Source organism: Pristis pectinata, chromosome 19, assembly GCF_009764475.1.
Source record: "Pristis pectinata isolate sPriPec2 chromosome 19, sPriPec2.1.pri, whole genome shotgun sequence".
Classification (NCBI taxonomy): Eukaryota; Metazoa; Chordata; class Chondrichthyes; order Rhinopristiformes; family Pristidae; genus Pristis; species Pristis pectinata.
Genome location: NC_067423.1, coordinates 6,726,888 through 6,747,339, shown reverse-complemented (window position 1 = coordinate 6,747,339; position 20,452 = coordinate 6,726,888). Strand labels below are relative to the sequence as shown.

The 20,452-nt window shown below is 41.2% G+C and overlaps 1 protein-coding gene across 1 annotated transcript in view; it reads right to left on the bottom strand.

Annotated features, from left to right (window-relative positions):
• itih2 (inter-alpha-trypsin inhibitor heavy chain 2) overlaps positions 1 to 20,452 on the bottom strand; it is a 69,755-nt gene that overhangs the window by 37,759 nt on the left and 11,544 nt on the right. The window contains exons 4-7 of the mRNA XM_052034087.1: positions 17,158 to 17,330; positions 11,153 to 11,257; positions 10,789 to 10,951; positions 6,286 to 6,393 (exon numbers count right to left, since the gene is read on the bottom strand). Coding sequence (XP_051890047.1) covers positions 6,286 to 6,393; positions 10,789 to 10,951; positions 11,153 to 11,257; positions 17,158 to 17,330 — 549 coding nt within the window. The remainder of the gene's footprint in view (positions 1 to 6,285; positions 6,394 to 10,788; positions 10,952 to 11,152; positions 11,258 to 17,157; positions 17,331 to 20,452) is intronic.

Below are 20,452 nucleotides of genomic sequence, written 5' to 3'. Positions count from 1 at the left end.
GAGAGAGACACCAGCCTGCTTGTTTTCTCTATCGATGGATGAGAAACAATAACTGTGTTTGCCACTGAAATCCATGTATGGAAGTTGGAAGTAATCCGGTGGAGTTCACTTTGTTGCTGACCTGTAGAAGGAAACAGGTATTTGTGTGTGGACGACCACGGTTCGGATGCTTTTCGGGGTGAGGAAGTCACTACCGAGTAAACACTGAAGTGTCGTTTGGGTTCCATCGTGGAACATTTGGATTTCGTATGTACTCTCTCTATGTTTTTCTACATCTACATCTTATCTTCAGACAACGGTGGTTGTTGAAGAAACCCTTGCTCATGTTTCACCTTATGGCTTGCGGAACTGAACTTTAAGAACCATTCAGGAACTGGGAGTTTTGGACTTTGTCACACACACACACGAAGAGTTTAGTTTTGGGGTTAACGTTCGAGGTTTAACATTCTTGAATTCTAACATACTAACATTTTTACTTTTATTTTACGTATTATCATAAGTAGTGATTAATAAAATAGTTTTTAACACTAAATCATGCTCAGTGTGTTTCTTTTGTTGCTGGTTCGTGACAAAATTGGGGGCTCGTCCGGGATAGTTCCCAAGGTTAACGAGTGTCGTCTGGGATTGTACCCCAGATTGACGAGATTTGTTCGGGATTCAATCCAAAGATTTTTGAGGGAGGTCTGATAAATTCTTTTTAATTGGCTTGTGTGTGTGGAAACCAGCAGCAATGGATATTAAGGCATTTTTGGAGTCACCAACCCAAAAGGGATTGGAGGTGGCGAAAAAGGATGATTTGATAAAGATTGCTACAAGGCTAAACCTTACAGAAGTAAAGCAGTCTATGAGAAAGGCAGATATTCAGAGACTGATAGCTGGCCATTATGTGGAAAAGAAGGTGTTTGAGAAGGAAGTGTTAAAACAGTTTCCTGGCAGTGAAATAGCAATTTCTGAGGCACAGGTGCAGCTGGCAAAGATAGAGGCTGAACGAGAGCAAACCCAGTTAAAGATAGAGGCCGAGCGAGAGAAATTAGAGGCCGAACAAAAGCTAACTCAGATGAAGATAGAGGCTGATCTAGCAATGAAGCAGATGGAATTGAAGAGGATGGAGCTGGATAGTGAGGAGAAGGAGAAACAGAGGCAGCATGAGTTACAAATGAAGCGTAGGAGTTCGGAATCTGATTCTGATGATGGTTTTTCAGCCAGCAGGGAGGTTCGATTAGTCCCTCCTTTTGAAGAAGATCAGGTTGATCAGTATTTCCAACATTTTGAAAAGGTTGCTGTGAGTTCAAACTGGCCAAGGAAAGGATGGGCTCTTATGGTACAGAGTGTGATTAAAGGTAAAGCTCAAAAAGCTTATTCTGCTTTGTCTGTTGAGGATGCAGCTGATTATACCAAGGTAAAACAAGCTATTTTGAAGGCCTATGAATTGGTCCCTGAGGCTTATAGACAAAAATTCAGAGACTTGAGGAAATCTGCAGATCAGACTTATATGGAATTTGCCAATGGAAAGAGAATATGTTTTGAACGATGGTACATGGCTAAAAATGTAGATGGGGATTACGATAAATTGACAGAATTGATACTAGTGGAAGACTTTAAAAGATGTGTTCCAGCTGAATTAACAACATATTTAAATGAAAAGGCAGTGGAAACTTTACAAGAAACTGCTAGGTTGGCAGATGATTATGCTTTAACCCATAAATCCAAATGGGGACAACCTAAAACCTTTCAAAAGAGTTACAAAGACAATCCAGGTAAACCGGAGATTAAATTGGGAGGTAATCAAAAAGGAAAAGATGAAAAGAAGCCAGGGCTGGAGAAACCTGTTGAGCGTACTTGTTATTACTGTAGGAAACCTGGCCACGTGATATCTAATTGTGCCCTTTTGAAGAAAAAGAAGGAAGCTATGCCCAATGCTTGCTTTCAGGCAATTAAAAATCAAAAAGGTTTAGGAGATGCTGTTAAAGACCAGTCCTTGCAAGAGGGAAAAGCGGAAAAGTTGGAGGAGGTGAGAAAAGAATTCCGTTCGTATGTATCAGAGGGTTTTGTTTCACTGAATGATGAGTCACCCCAGGTGCCAGTGAAAATTCTTAGAGATACTGGGGCTAGTCAATCTCTCTTGCTGGACAGTGTTTTAAATTTTGGTGAAGAAAGTGACACTGGTGAAGTAAATCTAGTACGAGGCATTACAGGTGAGACCATGTCTGTCCCTTTTCACAGGGTGATTTTAAAGTCAAAGTTCGTAGAAGGACCAGTCGAGATAGGGATAAGACCTAGTTTGCCAGTGGAAGGAGTTTCTTTGTTATTGGGAAATGACCTTGCAGATGGAGAAATTGTTCCTGTGGTACGGTTAACAACCAAACCAAGGATTGATGAGTCTGAGAATGATCCAGATGTTTACCCATCATGTGCGGTGACTCGAGCTAGAGCTAGAGAATTAGCCAAGACAGACAGTCCGGTGCAGTCTGATGTGGTTCCTTGTGACAGTCCTAAACAGGAAGAAAATTATGATGCCTTATCTGAGACTTTTCTATCTTCACTGGAGGATCAACATCCTTGTAGGGAGCCTGAATTTAAAGATTTGTCTTTGTCGAGGAAGGATTTTATGGTGGAACAGACAAAGGACCCTGAGTTGACAGAATTGAAAGAAAAAGCACTCTCATGTGAGGAGATTGAAAAGGTGCCAACTGGATATTATGTCAAAAATGGAGTGTTAATGAGGAAATGGAGACCTCCTCATGTTCCTGTTACTGAGGAATGGGAAGTTATTCATCAGGTTGTTGTTCCAAAAGTTTATAGGGATGAGATTTTAAACCTGGCCCATAGTATGCCTTTGGGTGGTCATTTTGGTGTGAATAAAACTGTAGGGAAGATCTTGAAACAATTCTATTGGCCTGGTTTGAGAAAAGATGTGGTGATGTTTTGTCGAACCTGCCACACATGTCAGATGGTAGGTAAACCAAATCAAAAACCCCCTGTGGCTCCTTTGAAGCCAATTCCTGCTTTTGGTGAACCCTTTTCGAAGGTGATTGTGGACTGTGTTGGCCCCTTACCAAAGTCTAAGACTGGAAATCAGTATTTGTTAACCATCATGTGTGCCACTTCTAGATTTCCAGAGGCAATACCCCTTAGAAATATTAAGGCCAAGACGGTGTCAAAGGCTCTTGTAAAATTTTTTACCTTGTTTGGTTTGCCAAAAGAAATCCAATCTGATCAAGGTAGTAATTTTATGTCAAAAATTTTTCAACAAATAGTCTATGAGCTGGGAGCAAAGCAGATTGTATCATCTGCATATCACCCAGAATCTCAAGGAGCTCTGGAGAGATTTCATTCTACTCTCAAAAATATGCTGAAGACTTATTGCTTTGAAAACACCAAGGATTGGGACGAAGGTATCCATTTACTTTTGTTTGCCGTTAGAGAATCGATCCAGGAGTCAATAGGATTTAGTCCGTTTGAGCTTGTGTTTGGACATAGGGTGAGAGGACCTTTGGAGTTGTTAAGAGAGCAATGGGTTAATGAGGAAGTGCACTTGAGTCTGTTGGACTATGTCCAAAAATTTAAAACTCGGTTGGAGAGAGTCTGCCAGCTAGCGAGAGAGAATTTGAAAACAAGCCAGATAAGAATGAAGACATATTTTGATAGACGTGCTCGGCCTAGGACATTCGCAGTGGGGCAAAAGGTGTTGGTATTTTTCCCTAGCCAAAGTAATCCCTTGCAATCTCGTTTTTCTGGACCCTATGTTATTGAATCTCGAGTGACTGATCTAACATATATAATCAAAACACCAGATAGACGCAAGAAAACACAACTCTGTCATGTAAACATGCTAAAACCTTATTATGAGAGGGATTCAGTTGTGGCCTTGGTGGATGGTGAAAAGGTTGTTTCTAGAATGCCTGATGTTGATGTTGAGGAAGGCCAATTTAGACCAAATATTGTTCCATCGAAACTAAAAAACCAAAATATCATGGAGAACCTTGAAACGAAGTTGGACCATTTACAAGTTTCACAAAAACAACAGATGAGAGAATTAATTTTAAAATTTAAAAATCTGTTCCCAGATGTTCCAAACAGAACATCGATAATTACCCATGATGTTGATGTTGGGGATGCAAAACCAATCAAACAACACCCATATCGAATGAATGTGGAAAAAAGTAAACTTGTTGATCAGGAAATAAAATACATGTTGGAAAATGATATTATTAGACATTCTACTTCAAATTGGAGTTCTCCCTGTGTTATTGTACCTAAACCTGATGGAACTGTTAGATTTTGCACAGCTTACAGGAAAGTGAATGCTGTAACAAAGTCAGATGCTTACCCTATTCCTAGGGTGGATGATTGCATAGACAGAGTGGGAAAGGCAAAATTTCTTACAAAGATTGACCTATTAAAAGGGTACTGGTGTGTTCCATTAACAGATAGAGGAAGGGAGATTTCAGCCTTTGTAACCCCTTCTGGATTGTATGAATACAATGTTTTGCCATTTGGAATGAAAAATGCTCCGGCAACATTTCAAAGAATGATTAATTCAGTGATTCATGGGTTAAAACATACAGATGCCTACATTGACGACTTAGTGACTGGGAATGATACATGGGAGGATCACATCTCTGCGTTAGAAAGGTTGTTTGAAAGACTTTCCAAGGCTAACCTTACAGTTAACTTGGCTAAAAGTGAATTTGGCCATGCCACTGTGACGTATCTTGGTTATGTTGTAGGTCAAGGCAAGCAAGCTCCTGTTCAGGCAAAAGTTCAAGCAATATCTGAGTTCCCTATTCCCACAGGTACGAGGACTGTTAGAAGATTTTTGGGAATGGTTGGATATTATCGAAAATTTTGTAAAAATTTTGCTGATATTGCTCTTCCCCTAACTAATCTTCAGAAGAAGGGAGTAAAGTTTGTTTGGACAGATTCTTGTCAAGAAGCATTTGAGAAGCTGAAAGCCATTTTATGCTACCATCCTGTGCTCAGAACACCTGACTTTGAAAAGCCATTTTCATTAGCAGTAGATGCCAGTGATGAAGCTGCAGGAGCTGTGTTGTTGCAGAAGGATGACCTTGATGATATTGACCATCCTGTAGCTTACTTTTCAAAGAAATTTAATGAGCATCAAAAGAATTATTCCACCATAGAGAAAGAATTACTGTCGCTTGTTTTAGCCTTGCAACATTTCAGTGTATATGTTTGCACCGCTCAGAAACCATTGACTGTGTATACAGATCATAACCCATTGGTGTTTCTGAGCCGAGTCAAAAACAAGAACAGAAGGCTGTTAAACTGGAGTTTAATTTTACAAGAGTTTGATCTCATGATAACTCACATTAAAGGCAAAGATAATGTGATTGCTGATTGTCTTTCCCGATGTTAAATGGGAAACATGTATCTATACTAATCTGATAGTCTGTAGTTGTGTAGCGTGATAATTATTAACATTACTAACTCCATGCGCGGTTAAAATTTTCTTGGGAAAATTTTTTTTTTAGGTGGGAGGTGTTACGGACTCAGTGAAAGTCCCTTTAAGATAGAGAGTGTGTGTGTATGTATGTGTGGGGCATGCTTACGTCAATAGAAGATAAAGGACGTAATGACGTTGTTGAAGAAGTCAGAAGAAGAAGAAGGAGAGAGAGAGAGAAGGGAGAGAGACACCAGCCTGCTTGTTTTCTCTATCGATGGATGAGAAACAATAACTGTGTTTGCCACTGAAATCCATGTATGGAAGTTGGAAGTAATCCGGTGGAGTTCACTTTGTTGCTGACCTGTAGAAGGAAACAGGTATTTGTGTGTGGACGACCACGGTTCGGATGCTTTTCGGGGTGAGGAAGTCACTACCGAGTAAACACTGAAGTGTCGTTTGGGTTCCATCGTGGAACATTTGGATTTCGTATGTACTCTCTCTATGTTTTTCTACATCTACATCTTATCTTCAGACAACGGTGGTTGTTGAAGAAGCCCTTGCTCATGTTTCACCTTATGGCTTGCGGAACTGAACTTTAAGAACCATTCAGGAACTGGGAGTTTTGGACTTTGTCACACACACACACGAAGAGTTTAGTTTTGGGGTTAACGTTCGAGGTTTAACATTTTTGAATTCTAACATACTAACATTTTTACTTTTATTTTACGTATTATCATAAGTAGTGATTAATAAAATAGTTTTTAACACTAAATCATGCTCAGTGTGTTTCTTTTGTTGCTGGTTCGTGACACTCCGGCAGATCAAACACTGCGACGGTCTCCCAGAAAACCACAGTAGAAGTTATGACTCTTGCTCACCTTATTCTCCCCTTTTGTTATGTGGATGAGTCCATCAAACTGTGCTCCAAGTTTATTAGGCGCTTCAAGGTAGGTGATACCTTGTGGCTCAAAAATGTAGACATCAACCTAAGGGAAATTTAGATAATGTTTTTAATAAAAGTACTATGAATTCTGGAAATCTGATATAAAAACTGGAAGTATTCAATAGACCGAACAGCATCTGTGGGGGAAGAAACAAAATTAGCATTTTAATTCACAGACCTTGTTTTTTTAAAAGAATGATTGATCAATGGTTGATATCAAATCCTTTTCTACTCTGTCTTTGGAGGTGAAGTCTCTTCCAATTTCGTCCAGTAATTCAAATGTGGGCAGTATCACACTCAGTTGTACATGTACAGATGTCCTTCACAGGTCAGAAGCAGGAAACCGAAACAGTTTTTTTTCTCTGGATCACCGACACGGAGACACTGATTTACATTTTGGAGTCATGGAGTTGTACATTCATACAGTATGGAAACAGGCTCCTTGGCCACCGAGTCCATGGCAACTATCCGTAGTATAACACTCAACGATTCAGGAACAGCTTCTTCCCCTCCATCATCAGCTTTCTGAACAGTCCATGAACTCTATCTCATTGTTCCTTTTTTCTTTGCACTATTTATTTATCCATTCATTCATTCATCTATTTATTTATTTATTTAGTAATTTATAGTTTTTTAAAATGTCTTTACACTGTACCTCTATTGCAAAACAACAAATTTCACATCATACAAGACAGTGATATTAAACCTGTTATTGATCCTGCAATGGTTAGCGCAATGCTATTACAGCGCCAGTGGCTCGGGTTCAATTCCCGCTGCTGTCTGTAAGGAGTTTGTATGTTCTCCCTGTGTCTGCGTGGGTTTTCTCCAGGTGCTCCGGTTTCCTCCCACATTCCAAAGATGTACGGGTTACTAGGTTAACGTGGGTGTAATTGGCGGCACAGGCTTGTTGGGCCGGAAGGGCCTGTTACCGTGCTGTATAAATAAAATTTTTAAAAAGTTTTATTTATTTTAATTATGGATAGTGTTAAGGTGACTATTTGATGAAATGAAAGAATCATAGCAAGTGTATGTAGAGTGATATATCAGTAGCTCTAGAAAACGCTGTTTCTGACTTTGGAGAAATCAGCTTACAGACAGTTCTCAGGGACTACCTGTATTTTGAAATATTTATTTGAGGACATTGCAATACATGAAATTAGCTGTTTAACATCAGAGTTTGCCAGGCATTAAATATGGCTTAATATGTGATTAAAAACTGACTGAGACATCATATAACAAAGTGCTAGATATTCAGAGTAGTTTACAACAGAAATTGTTAATAAGTACTTGAGACTTTCATCAAGTTGTTGATTTGGGTGAGAGTGTAATGGGAAGGCTGTAAAAGAGCAGGGCCTTTGGAGGGACACTTGGTGACTTCCACATTCAAGTATGTTTGTGTAGAAGTCCTGTAATTTTCTCTGTGTAATGAGAGCAAATGCTGACTTTTTGAGCATGGTTATAACATTCCAGCACCACTACATTTAGCTACTCAACTGGGAGGAATCACAATAGACCAGAATGTGTTGGGAAATCCAGGAAATTTGGACATTTGGGACTCCTAAATTAACACAGTTGTCCTGAACCTGCTGGACAAAATCCACTGCTGATACTCAGCTCCCCTTTTGCATTGGAGATGAACTTGGTGTAATTCCCCAGCATTCAGTAAGGATTAAACTTGACAGAGGAACAGTGAGCCCATTCATTTGCATGGAGAGGAGCGGTTGTGAGGGAGAAGGGTAAGAATATAAGAATCTAAACCTAGGGGTCAGTATTTAAAAACGAGGAGTCACCTATTTAGATTCGGGACGAAGTGAATTTTTTCTCCCCTAGTCATGAATTTTGGGAGCTCTCTTCCTCATAAGAAGGTGGAAGTAGAATCTTTGACTAAGTTTAAGGCAAAGGTAAATAGATATTTGATAAGCAAAGGGGTGAAAGGGTGAAGCAAGCAGATAGAAATGCAGAGCTGAGAATGACTAATATAACCTATTGATTGGTCAGATGATGAACCAAAATGTAAACGTTTTAACAATATTTAATATTTTTTATATATTTTCTTTGGACTAGGACAGCACTTGCTCGCAGACCATAATGGGTAAGTGCACAGCAGTTGGGTATATCAGTGGCGATTGTAGTAAGCACGTTCTGACCAATGAGCATGATTCTGCCAGTCACCTGTACACCTTGGTCCCCTGCCACCCTAAATTTCTGTCTCTGTCTGTACTAACCTCATTTGGAGGCATGAATTTGATTGACCTCAATGTCTCGATCCTGGACTCGGAGCAAGGTGTGGAAGGACGTTGGTGCAACACAGCTTTGGTGAGCCTTTGACCCCAGACGCATTTCGACAATTTGTTAGCAGTCAGTTTATTCAAATGACCCCAAATGAATGGGGGTTGGTGTTTATAATTCAGTACCATTTGCATCTGGGCCCACTCGACAGCATGAAAGATGTGTCGCAAGTGGGCTCAATGGTGAGTCCAGTGATGGAGCAGACAGTGAACCTCACATCCAGCTCATCTCTGACTCCCACTTTCAGTTCACACACACACACACACACACACACACACACACACACACACACACACACACACACACACACACACACACACACACACACACACACACACACACACCCACCCCAAGGTGCACTGGGCACTGAATGTCAAATGACTGATAGCAAACATGAATCCATCCAGCATTTAATGAGCCTCCTGCTGCAAAGCTAATGTATAGCACGGTAGTGTAGTGGTTAGCGTAACGCTTTACAGTGCCAGCGACCCGGGTTCAATTCCAGCCGCTGTCTGTAAAGAGTTTGTACGTTCTCCCTGTGTCTGCGTGGGTTTCCTCCAGGTGCTCTGGTTTCCTCCCACATTCTAAAGACGTACGGGTCAGGAGGTTGTGGGCATGATATGTTGGTGCCGGAAGCGTGGCGACACTTGCAGGCTGCCCCCAGAACACTACGCAAAAAAATGCATTTCACTGTGTGTTTCAATGTACATGTGGCTAATAAAGATATCTTAATGTGTAGTCAGGGAACTAGTGCAAGGTTGAAATATTTAGCTGTGAACATGTCCTGTGTCTAAAGGAAAACTAGGGCAATCCAGGTAACTGCAGGCACATAATAATATCAGGCACTACTGTACGAGTTGAGCTTTAGTTCCAGTAGTTTAGCCCTGAAATTGTGGATATTTAACAGTACAAATTGGGTTGGACCACCCTGATAGAGACTGTTCACCCATGCTTGCTTCCTGCACTAACCCTGTGGCTACACTAAATGTCTGTGACCTTTCCCCAAGACTTTGAGGCCAGGCTCTGCTGCTGTCCAGTTCAAGACAGAGGACTGCGAGTGATGAACAAGTCTCAAGGCATTGAGTCCTGCCTCCAGCACATCCCTGACAGCTTGTGCTACCCAAGGCCCACTTAACTGCTTTTACACATCAGGCACATTCAAATTGATGTCAACAAATAAAATTAAGAAAAAAGAAATGAAATAAAAATATATTGAACTATTGCTGTTTAATTAAAAATATATAAATGTACAGAAAATAAAGAGCTGAATGTCTTTCTAATTGAAGTCACCAACTCCATTTAAAAGGCTGGCATAAAGCTGAGGGGTCAGGTGTGAAGTGCATCCAGACCCTCAGCTTAGTAAGTTATGGACTGCCACTGGCCTTGATGGTTATTCCAGGGCTGGAGCAAGAGGTCAGGTGTGCTATGGAACCCTTGGCTATCATCAGTATGAAACATCCCAATGTGATTCTGTGTGAGCCAAACCACTTTTCACCATCACCAGCAATTAGCAATCCTGATCATATTACAAACACAAACTGCTGTGGTGACTGAAAATCTGAAATAAAACCGAAAATAATGAATCTGTGCAGAAGGTCGGATAGCATCCGGGGAGAGGGAAGCAAAATAAACCTTTAGGGTTCACAATACCTTTCAGGTGAAAGGTTTCAACCTGAACTATTAACTCTGTTTGTGTCTCCACAGATGCTACTTGACCTGTTGAGTATATCCAGCAATATCTTTTTTATGCTGAATAGCTGATGAAATGTACAGTATAGAGGCAAATTACAATAATACACCACTAATAGAGATACAATCAGAAATATAGATGCTGAATTAAAGAGGCAGGTACTGTAAATATGAATAAAGTATTGCTCAATATTTTAAGGAGGTAGTGTTGGATCTGGGAATGAACTCCATGATTTTGGAATTCAAATGGGAAGTGATCCTAATGAATATGCAAATAGTGATCAAAGCTAGGTCAAGTGTTCACTTTAGATTGTTGTTAACCAAGGGAATGGTATAGAAGTTAGTTACAGATCATCCACAGTTACATAGAAAGGCCTCCTGTATGCCTATAATATGTTCCACCCATTTAGTGTGAGATCCACAGAGTTGACAGCACTGCATACAGAACTTTCTCACATACCTGGAATTGCTTCACCAAGCTTCCTGGTTGAAGTATAATAATTTGCTCATAAAATCCCAGTCTTCGCTGTAACAGTTCTTGGCAGTGCAGCTCAAAACTGATTTTGCTTCCTCCAGGGACATTCACATCAACTTTGAAGTTTTCCATCTCAGGGCCATTTGTCCTAATCACATAAGCGATCAATAAATTAGTGAATGGTATATCAATCAGTGATACATACAGGTTGAAAGACTCACGGTTGGGCACGGACGCTACCGTTTATCCAGTTGATGAACCCCAAGTCCTCAGACCTCCAATTCATCACTTAATCAAGGAAATGATCCATTACTTAAACAGGGTGTGTAAAGAGCAAGAGAAGCTTCACCTAATAATCCCAGCAGTTTTTCCTTTAGCTCTTGCTTCTGCATAAAGTCTCTTGGCAAAATTCTTTTCCTGCACAGATCCAACAAATGTTATATCGTTCACAGTCCTGTGTGAGAGAAGAAAATATTTCAATTAATCCTACGTAATTGCAATTCACGTTTCGTTTACACCTCATTATCTAATTTCCTTCTTCCATTTTTCCTGTTTCATTGCTTCCTTGAAAAGTCCTGGATATTTGATCCAGAGACACGAGTTCAATCTCACCTCGGCAGTGGGGGAGTTTAAACTTAGTTCATTACATATGTCTGGAATGACTTGTAGTGATGATAATAAAAATTATCATAAAAATACAGCTGGTTCACTAGAATTAGTTACTGAAGGAAATAAGTATCCTGGTCTGGTCAATATGTGGCCTCAGGTTCACATATTGATGGTTGACTCTTAATTGATGTCTAAAAGTTGCCTAGCAAGGCATTAAGCTACATTAAGCAGCTATGCTACACTTTTTCAGGATAATATCCTCCATGTGAATGGCAGCAGTTTGAGAAGGTACTCACCCAATAATTCTCAATGGCAATAAGGGGTGGCTTTGCCCAGATGGATGGATAAGAAATCACACTACTAATTGTGCCAGCTCAATGCATATCCAAAAATCTAATTACTTCAGCCTTGGATTCAGCGACTGAGCAGCCACAGGTGTCAGGTGGGTGGGGAATTCCAATGACCATTTGCTCAATCCTTGACAACCCACCCTGTATTCTGAGACCATGCCTCCTTGTTCATTACAAGTCATAGATTTACTCCTAAGAGTCTTTTATTGGTATATTATGGTCTCATGTACCGAGGTACAGTGAAAAGCTTTTGTTTTGTGTGCCATCCAGACAGATCACGTCATACATAATTATGTGGAGGTAGTAAAAAGAAAACAGAATGTATAGTGTTGCAGTTACAGAGTAAGTGCAATGCAGGTAGACAAATAAAATGAAAGAGCAAGACTGGGAGATCAAGAGTTCAAGACTTCATCTTTCAGCATGTGAGAGGTCTGTTCAGGAGTCTGAAAACAGTGGGATAGAAGCTGTCCTTGAGTCTGGTGGTATGTGCTTTCAAGCTTTTATATCTTCTGCCTGATAGGAGAGGGGAGAAAAGGAACGATGGGGTGGGAGGGGTCCTCGATTATATTGGCTGCTTTCTGAGGCAGCGGGAAGTGTAAACAGAGCCAACTCTTTTATAAGAGTTTGTCCATTGTCTCTGATCTAAATGGATCTATCTATGTTACGGTTCATTGACTCTCTCACAGGAGACAGTAAACCAAGCCACCGATGGTATGAGAAAACATTACTTTAATGAAGAGATGGAGAGTTATTGCTGGTGCCATGGCTACAAAATATACCATACTCAACACTACAAAATAAGATTTTGATGATAATATGATAGAATTTTATGTAAAGATTGAAAGTGATTTAGCTAAATCTGAAATCAGTCAAATCTAAACAAAGAAAACTACAAAAGTATGAGGCTAGGGTAGATTGGGAAATGGCAATAAATGTATACTGCAATAGATAATATTTAAAGAATTAATACACAATAACAGCAAATACACTTCTTGCCCATAACTTCTTGCTGCCTCGGTAAAACAGCCAGCATAATCAAAGACCCCACCCGCCCCAGACATTCTCTCTTCTCCCCCCTCCCAATGGGCAGAAGATGCAAATGCCTGAAAGCACGTACCACCAGGCTCAAGGACAGCTTCTATCCCGCTGTTATAAGACTATTGAACAGTCCCCTAGTACAATAAAATGGACTCTTGACCTCACAATCTACCTCGTTATGGCCTTGCACCTTATTATCTGCCTGCACTGCACTCTCTGTGTAACTGTAACACTTTATTCTGCATTCTGTTATTGTTTTCCCTTGTACTACCTCAATGCACTGTTTAGTGAAATGATCTGTATGGATGGCATGGAAAACAAAGATTTTCCACTGTACCTCGGTACATGTGACAATAATAAACCAATTTACCAATATATATTCCTTTAAGGCTCAAAGTTCAGCTGGAAAGATGACCCAGCTGGTGCAATCAAGAGAAGGTAGAGATCATACGGCATGATAAGAAAGGTTTATAACGTTGCCAGAAAAGAGGAGGAATGGGAAAGCTTCAGAAAAAGAGGACCAAGAAATTGTAAGGCAAAGGAAAGTAGAATATGACAGTAATCTAATGAGAAACAGAATAACAAGAGACTGGGAAACTTTCTGTGGAAACGTAAAAAGGAAAATATTCGCAAAAGTTAATGTGGAGAAATTACATTGGGGAAGAGTGCAGAGAAAATTTACACAGATGTTGCTGGGACATGAGGACCTGAGTTGTAGGGAAAGGTTGAATAGGTTAGGACTTTATTCCCTGGAGCGCAGGAGAATGAGGGGCAGTCTTATAGAGGTGTACAACATTATGAGGGGTATGGATAGGATGAATGCATGCAGGCTTTTTCCCTTCAGGTTGGGTGAGGCTAGAACTAGAGGTCATAGGTTTAGGGTGAAAGGTGGAACATTTAAGGGGAATCTGAGGGGGAACTTCCTCACTCAGAGGGTGGCGCGAGTGTGGAACGAGCTGCCAGCAGAAGTGGTGGATGCGGGTTCAATTGTAACATTTAAGAGACGTTTGGATAGGTACATGGATGGGAGAGGTATGGAGGGCTATGGCTGCATAGAGGTAGACAGGACTAGGCAGAAAACCAGGCTGGCATGGACTAGATGGGCCGAAGGGCCTGTTTCTGTGCTGTAGTGCCCTACGAATGGTGAAATGGCAGATAAATTAAAGAAATATTTTATATTTGTAAGTCACAGCTGAAAGAAGTTAGTATTTTAAAAATACAGTATATGAAAAATTAACACATCTAAGACCCAATGAGCCTCTAAGTCTGATGATGTGCAAGTCAATGTTTTGAAAGAGGTGGCTGTATAAAGGATGCAGTGTTTGTTATTCCAAAATTCCATAGATTGAGAATGTTTCCTGTGGATTGGAAGGTAGCAAATATAATCCCACTCTTTAAGAAAAGGCGGAAGAGAGAAAACAGGGAACTACAGACCACTTAGCCTGACTTCAGCAGTCAGGTTACTATTATTTAGTATTTATTATTAAGTACAATGTATTATTAGTAGTAGGACACCTAGAAAATAATTCTAGCATTAGGCAGAGTCAACATGGATTAAAAAAAAATCATGTTTAAAGAATCTGTTAACTAGCAGAGTAAAAAGTAGAAACACAGTAGATGGAGTCATAGAGCAATACAGCGTGGATACAGGCCCTTCGGCCCAACCAGTCCATGCTGACCACGGTGCCCACCCAGCTAGTCCCAATTTCCTGCGTTCAGCCCATATCTCCACCCCTCTGTGTACCTATCCACATGCTTCTTAAATAATACTATTATTACCAGCCTCAACCACTTCCTCTGGCAGCTCTTTCCACATACTCACCACCCTCTGCGTGAAAATGTTGCCCCTCAGGTTCCTTTTCAATCTTTCCCCTCTCATACTAAACCCATGTCCCCTAGATTTGAACTTCCCTACCCTGGAGAAAAGACTGCTACCATCCAGCGTACCCATGCCTCTCATAATTTTAAACATTTCTATAAGGTCACCCCTCATTCTCCCACATTCCAAGGAATAAAGAGTTAGCCTGGCCAACCTCTCCCTATAACTCAGGCCCTCTAATCCTAGTAACATTCTCGTAAATCTTTTCAGCACCCTTATCAATTTAACCAAGGCTTTCCTATAAAAGGGTGTATTTGGACTTTGAGAAGGACTTTGATGTGATGAAAGTTTTGAATTCCACACGTGCAGGAAGCAGTCCCAATGCAGTTGTCAATGTACCGGAACAAAAAGAGTTGAAGGAGTGAGATAAGTAGGTCTGAGATAAAGACTATTCCACACATCACTAGAAGACAGGCAGAGCTAGAGCCCAAGCGACTGTATGGGGAGTTTGAGCAGACTGGGCTTTAAATCTCTTGACTTTGAATGAGGTTTGTACGTGACCTGACAGGGTAGATGCAGGGATGATGTTTCCCCTGGATGGGATGCCTGGAACCAGAGGGTTACAGTCTCAAAATAAGGGACCTGGCATTCAGGACTGAGATGAGAAAAATCTGTACTCTCTGCACTTCTCACTGCCTCGGTCAAGCAGCCAGCATAATCAAAGTCCCCACCCACCCCAGACATTCTCTCTTCTCCCCCCTCCCATTGGGCAGAAGATGCAAAAGCCTGAAAGCACGAACCACCAGGCTCAAGGGCAGCTTCTATCCCACTGTTATAAGACTATTGAACAATTCCCTAGTACGATAAGATTGACTCTTGACCTCACAATCTACCTTGCACCCTATTGTCTACCTGCACTGCACTTTCTCTGTAGCTGTGACACTTTATTCTGCATTCTGCTATTGTTTTACCCTGTACTATCTCGATGCACTGTATAATGAATTGATCTGTATGGACGGTATGCGAGACAAGTTTTTCACTGTACCTTGGTACAAGTGACAATAATAAACCAATTCCATTTCCAATTTCCTTCACCCAGAGGGTGGTGAATCTTTGGAATTCTCTACACAAGAGGGAGGTTCAGTCATTCCAAATATCCAAGGCAGCGATCAGCAGACATTTGGATATTGAGGGAATCAAGAGATATGGAGTTAGTGCAGGAAAGTGGCACCAGGGTAAAACATCAGCCATGATCTCATTGAATGGTGCAGTGGGCATATGAAGCTTAATGTCCTAGCCCTGCTTCTATTCCTTATGTTCTTATTACCACAATGTTAATTGTGGGCAATGCTATGCATAATGTGGCTGCCTTGTTTCTAACAATACACCGGTGACTACATTTCAAAGAGCAAGTTGTTCACTGTAATGTGCCCTAGAACCTTCTGGTGTTCTAAAGGTGCTACAGAAATGCAAGACTCTGTAATTTCTTCTCTCTGTGTCTCTGGGCAGATTGTGTTAAAATTGAAATGTGCCCTGGAACCTTCTGATTTTCTAAAGGTGCTACAGAAATGCAGACGATTAAGAAAAGGCGATAAAGCAATACACCTACTTGTTCTAGAGTCCACATAGAGGTAATTTTCATTTGTAACTTTCCTTTAAAGGTATGCTTTTATTAACCTACTTGCATTTAACAATGTTAAATGTTGAACAGTCAAACTTGAAAGCCAACAACAAGGAGAGTATTTACAAGAGCAAATAGACAAAAAAAACAAAAATGCCAGAGTCCAAATTTTTTCACAGAAACCTTTGTACTTTCTCAGTAAAATGGTCATTAGTGATGTTTTTTTTTAAAAAAGATTCACGACATAAAATCGCATTTTCAATTTAATCTGCAACAATTCAGATGTGGTTTCTGCCTCAATGCAGCTAATGACGAATTTTAGACACATGCATGATGTGAAGTTAATCCTTCCTAGTGGTGTGTAGCAGATGCACATATCTTTGCGGCTTCTTTGATTTTTCATCTCATTTTCTTTTCAGATAGAACACAGAACACTACAGCACAGGAAAAAGCCCTTCATCCAATGATGTTGTGCCAAAATAATTAAACTAGTAATTAAATGCCTAACTAAACTAATCCCTTCTGCCTACACAATGTCCGTATCTCTCCATTCTCTGTATGTTCATGTGCCTATCCAAGAGCCTCTCAAACGCCTCTATCGTATCTGTTTTCACCACTGCCCCTGGCAGCGCATTCCATGCACCCACCGCTCTCAGCGTTAAAAACTTGCCACACTGATCGATTGCCAGATTTACTACAGAGACGACACTTCTGAAGAACTTCACCATTGCTTGACTTGGGATGTTATAAAAGGTACTAACTAAATAAGTCTTTGGAAAAGCGACTTCATGAAGGGATCTTACTCTAAAGTGATAACCTCCCTGAGATTTGGAATATCCATTGTGCATCACATGTCCCTGATAAGTCTGAGCCCAGGAACCTGTAATTTGAACTGCTTTTCTCGTTTGAGGACTCACATTGTGAAATTCGTGATGTACGCTCCCTTGGGAATCCTTAAGTTGAATTCCACATTCTGTGCACTTGATTCCTTGTTGTGGACCTTCGTGCTAAAGACTGTTTCAGCAAAGCGTGAAGTGATGATGGACTTAACTTTGTAACTTTGAATGACGATCTGGTCATCAGTGTGATCCTATTGAATAAAACAAAGAGATTAATAAAGACATTCACATTTCTTTAAGTAATGAACTTCCAGTATACTTTTTAAACTATACTTTTTAAAATTTCTAGTATACTTTTTCTCTGGAGCGGCAGAAGCTGAGATGAGACCCGATAGTTTATAAAATTATGAGAGGCGTAGACCGAGTTGACAGAATCTTTTTCCCAGGTTCAAAATGCTCACTAGAGGGCACGCGTTTAAGGTGAGAGGAGGAAAATTCAAAGGAGATGTGCAGGGCATGTTTTTTATCCCCACACACAGAAAAGGGCATGTTTTTTATCCCCACACACATAGCGCGGTGGGTGCCTGGAATGCGCTGCCAGGGGTGGTGGTGGAGGCAGATACGAAAGAGGCATTTAAGAGGCTCTTACACAGGCACATGAATATCCAGGGAAGGGAGGGATATGGACCAATCGCAGGCAGAAGGGATTAGTGTAATTAGACATCATTAGCTTAATTAATTCAGCACAACATCATGGGCCGAAGGGCCTGTTCCTGTGCTGTACTGTTCTATGTTTTGTTCTATATTGAAAACATTGGAAGACCTCTCCGTCTTTGACAACCATGTTCACACTGACAATTAGGATTAAAGAAGTTAGATCTATATTCTTTGGAGTTTAGATCCTAGAGTTACAAGATCACCAGAGAGCAGTGTTGAGATGTTTGCATTAGTGGAAGAGTCTCAAATGAGGGGAATGGCTACAAGATTCAGGGACAGGTGTTCAAAACTGAGACACATAGGGACTTCTCACAGAGGGTGGCGAATCTCCAGTTCTTTGCCCCAGCGAGTTCTGAAGGTTAGATCATTGGGATATTTAAGGGGAAAGTAGATCATTTTTTCAAAGATTGGGGAATTGAGGGCTGTGGGGAACTGCCACAGAAGATGAGTTGAAGCCTGGGGCAGATCAGCCACAATTATATTGAATGATGGGGCAGGTTTGAGGGGCTGAGTGGCCTTCTCCTGCTCCTGTTTTCCTTTGTTCTTATGGTAACGAAGATTGCAGAAGATGCATTGAAAAGCTCCCACTTCCCTGCCAGATCGTGAGTTGGCTGTACCAACAGCCATTGGGAATAGCTCTGTTCCTTCAACTCTCTGCAAAGATTAGGTCACATAAAACTTTATTATCTGTGACTTAAATCATCCTGTTCCACCCATCTGTTATGCCTGTGATTGCGAACCTGCCCTGGCTTCATGCACTTTCAAATTCTCAACCTTGTTTCCAAATCCCTCCTCTTCTCAACTCTCCTTACCTCCGTTATCCCCTCTTCTCCTACAACTCTCCATTATTTCCCTGCTCTTCTGGTTTTATTAGTTTGCCTTCTGTATATTTAACTAACAAGATCCTCAGCTTTGGAATTCCTGCCACGCTCTGCCTCTCCTTCCTCCTTTAAGACATCCCTTAAAATCCACCTCATTCCCAAAGTTTTTGATCTGATATCCTAATATCTGTATGTGGCAGGCACGGTAGTGTAGCGGTTAGCATAACGCTATTAAAGCGCCAGCAACCTGGTTTCAATTCCGGCCGCTGTCTCTAAGGGGTTTGTCCGTTCTACCCGTGTCTGCGTGGGTTTCCTCCGGTTTCCTCCCACATTCCAAAGACGTACGGGTTAGGAAGTTGCGGGCATGCTATGTTGGCGCCGGAAGCGTGGCGACACTTGCGGGCTGCCCCCAGAACACTCTACGCCAAAGATGCATTTCACTGTGTGTTTCGATGTACATGAGACTAATAAAGATATCTTGTCTTAACCTGGCATTAACTGGAGATCATTTGGTGCAATTTTTGCTTCATTATATTGAAGATGTTCTTGTTGTTGTTTTGCTTTCAAGGGACTTTACATCTTCCCCGATCCATTATCAATACAAACTTTGAGAATGGGATGACCAGCAGGGACTTAAATTTGGGATATTTAATTTGTTAAAATAGTCAGAAGTTATTTGGCACAAACTTATTGCTGTTGGCAAAAATCAGATTTCCAGCTCATGCTGAAATTTGGCCACAGAGGTCAAAAGGTTTTGGATTTGGTGAATGAATGGATAATTTTATGAATGGAGGGTTGAATGGATTACATGATGAATGGATGAGAGTATGTGTAATTGATGCGATGCAACTGATTAATGAATGGGTGGATCTGGCAGCAACCAGCTAAGATTGGTGAGTTATTTCCCCACTCTCTAACTGTGCAAGTCGTTGGTGAGACTGCACTTGGACTATTGTGTGCAGTTCTGGTCATCCAGCTATGGAAGGATACCATTAAGCTGGAAAGGATACAGAACAGATTCACGAGGTTGTTACCGGGTCTGGGGAATTAGAGTTATAAGGAGAGACCGGATAGGCTGGGGCTTTTTTTCCCTAGAGCATCAGAGGTTAAGGGGCGACCTTATAGAGGTATATAAAATCTCGAGGGGCATAGACAAGGTGAATGGTCACATTATTTTTCCCCCAGGGTAGGGGAGTCTAAGAGGACATAGATTTAAGGTGAGAGGGGAAAGATTTAAAAGGGACACAAGAGATAACTTTTTCCATACAGAGGGCTGTGGGTACGTGGAACGAGCTGCCAGAGGAAGCTGTAGAGGTTGGTACTAATTACAATGTTTGGACATCTTCATGGATAGGAAAGGTTTAGAGGGATATGGGCCAAACACAGGCAAATTGGACCAGCTCAGGTAGAAATCTTGGTTAGCATGGACCAGTTGGGCCAAAGGGCCTGTTTCTGTGCTGTATAACTCTATGACCCTTGTAGCCAAGGGGTTTGTACTCTAACCTGCTACGCAGAGCTGGTGACGTGGACATTTGTAATAAAGCAGCATCATTGACAACTACCTGTACACTTTAATCCATGGCCTGTGTCATTTCCCCACAATTATAAGCAAACCAGAACAACTGGAGGGTACAGGAGGGTGGGGGGGGGGCCTGGGCTTTAAATAGGTGTGGCTCACCATGCAGTAAACCGCAATAGCCACTTAATTTCCTCTCTGCAGCAGAATGCAAACCAGACAACTTGAACAACGAGTCCCACAAGTCCAACATTCCAGAAGGAGAGCTGGCTGGAAACGTGGAAAATCGTCCAGCCCAGAGGGTGTAAGTGGGGGAGGG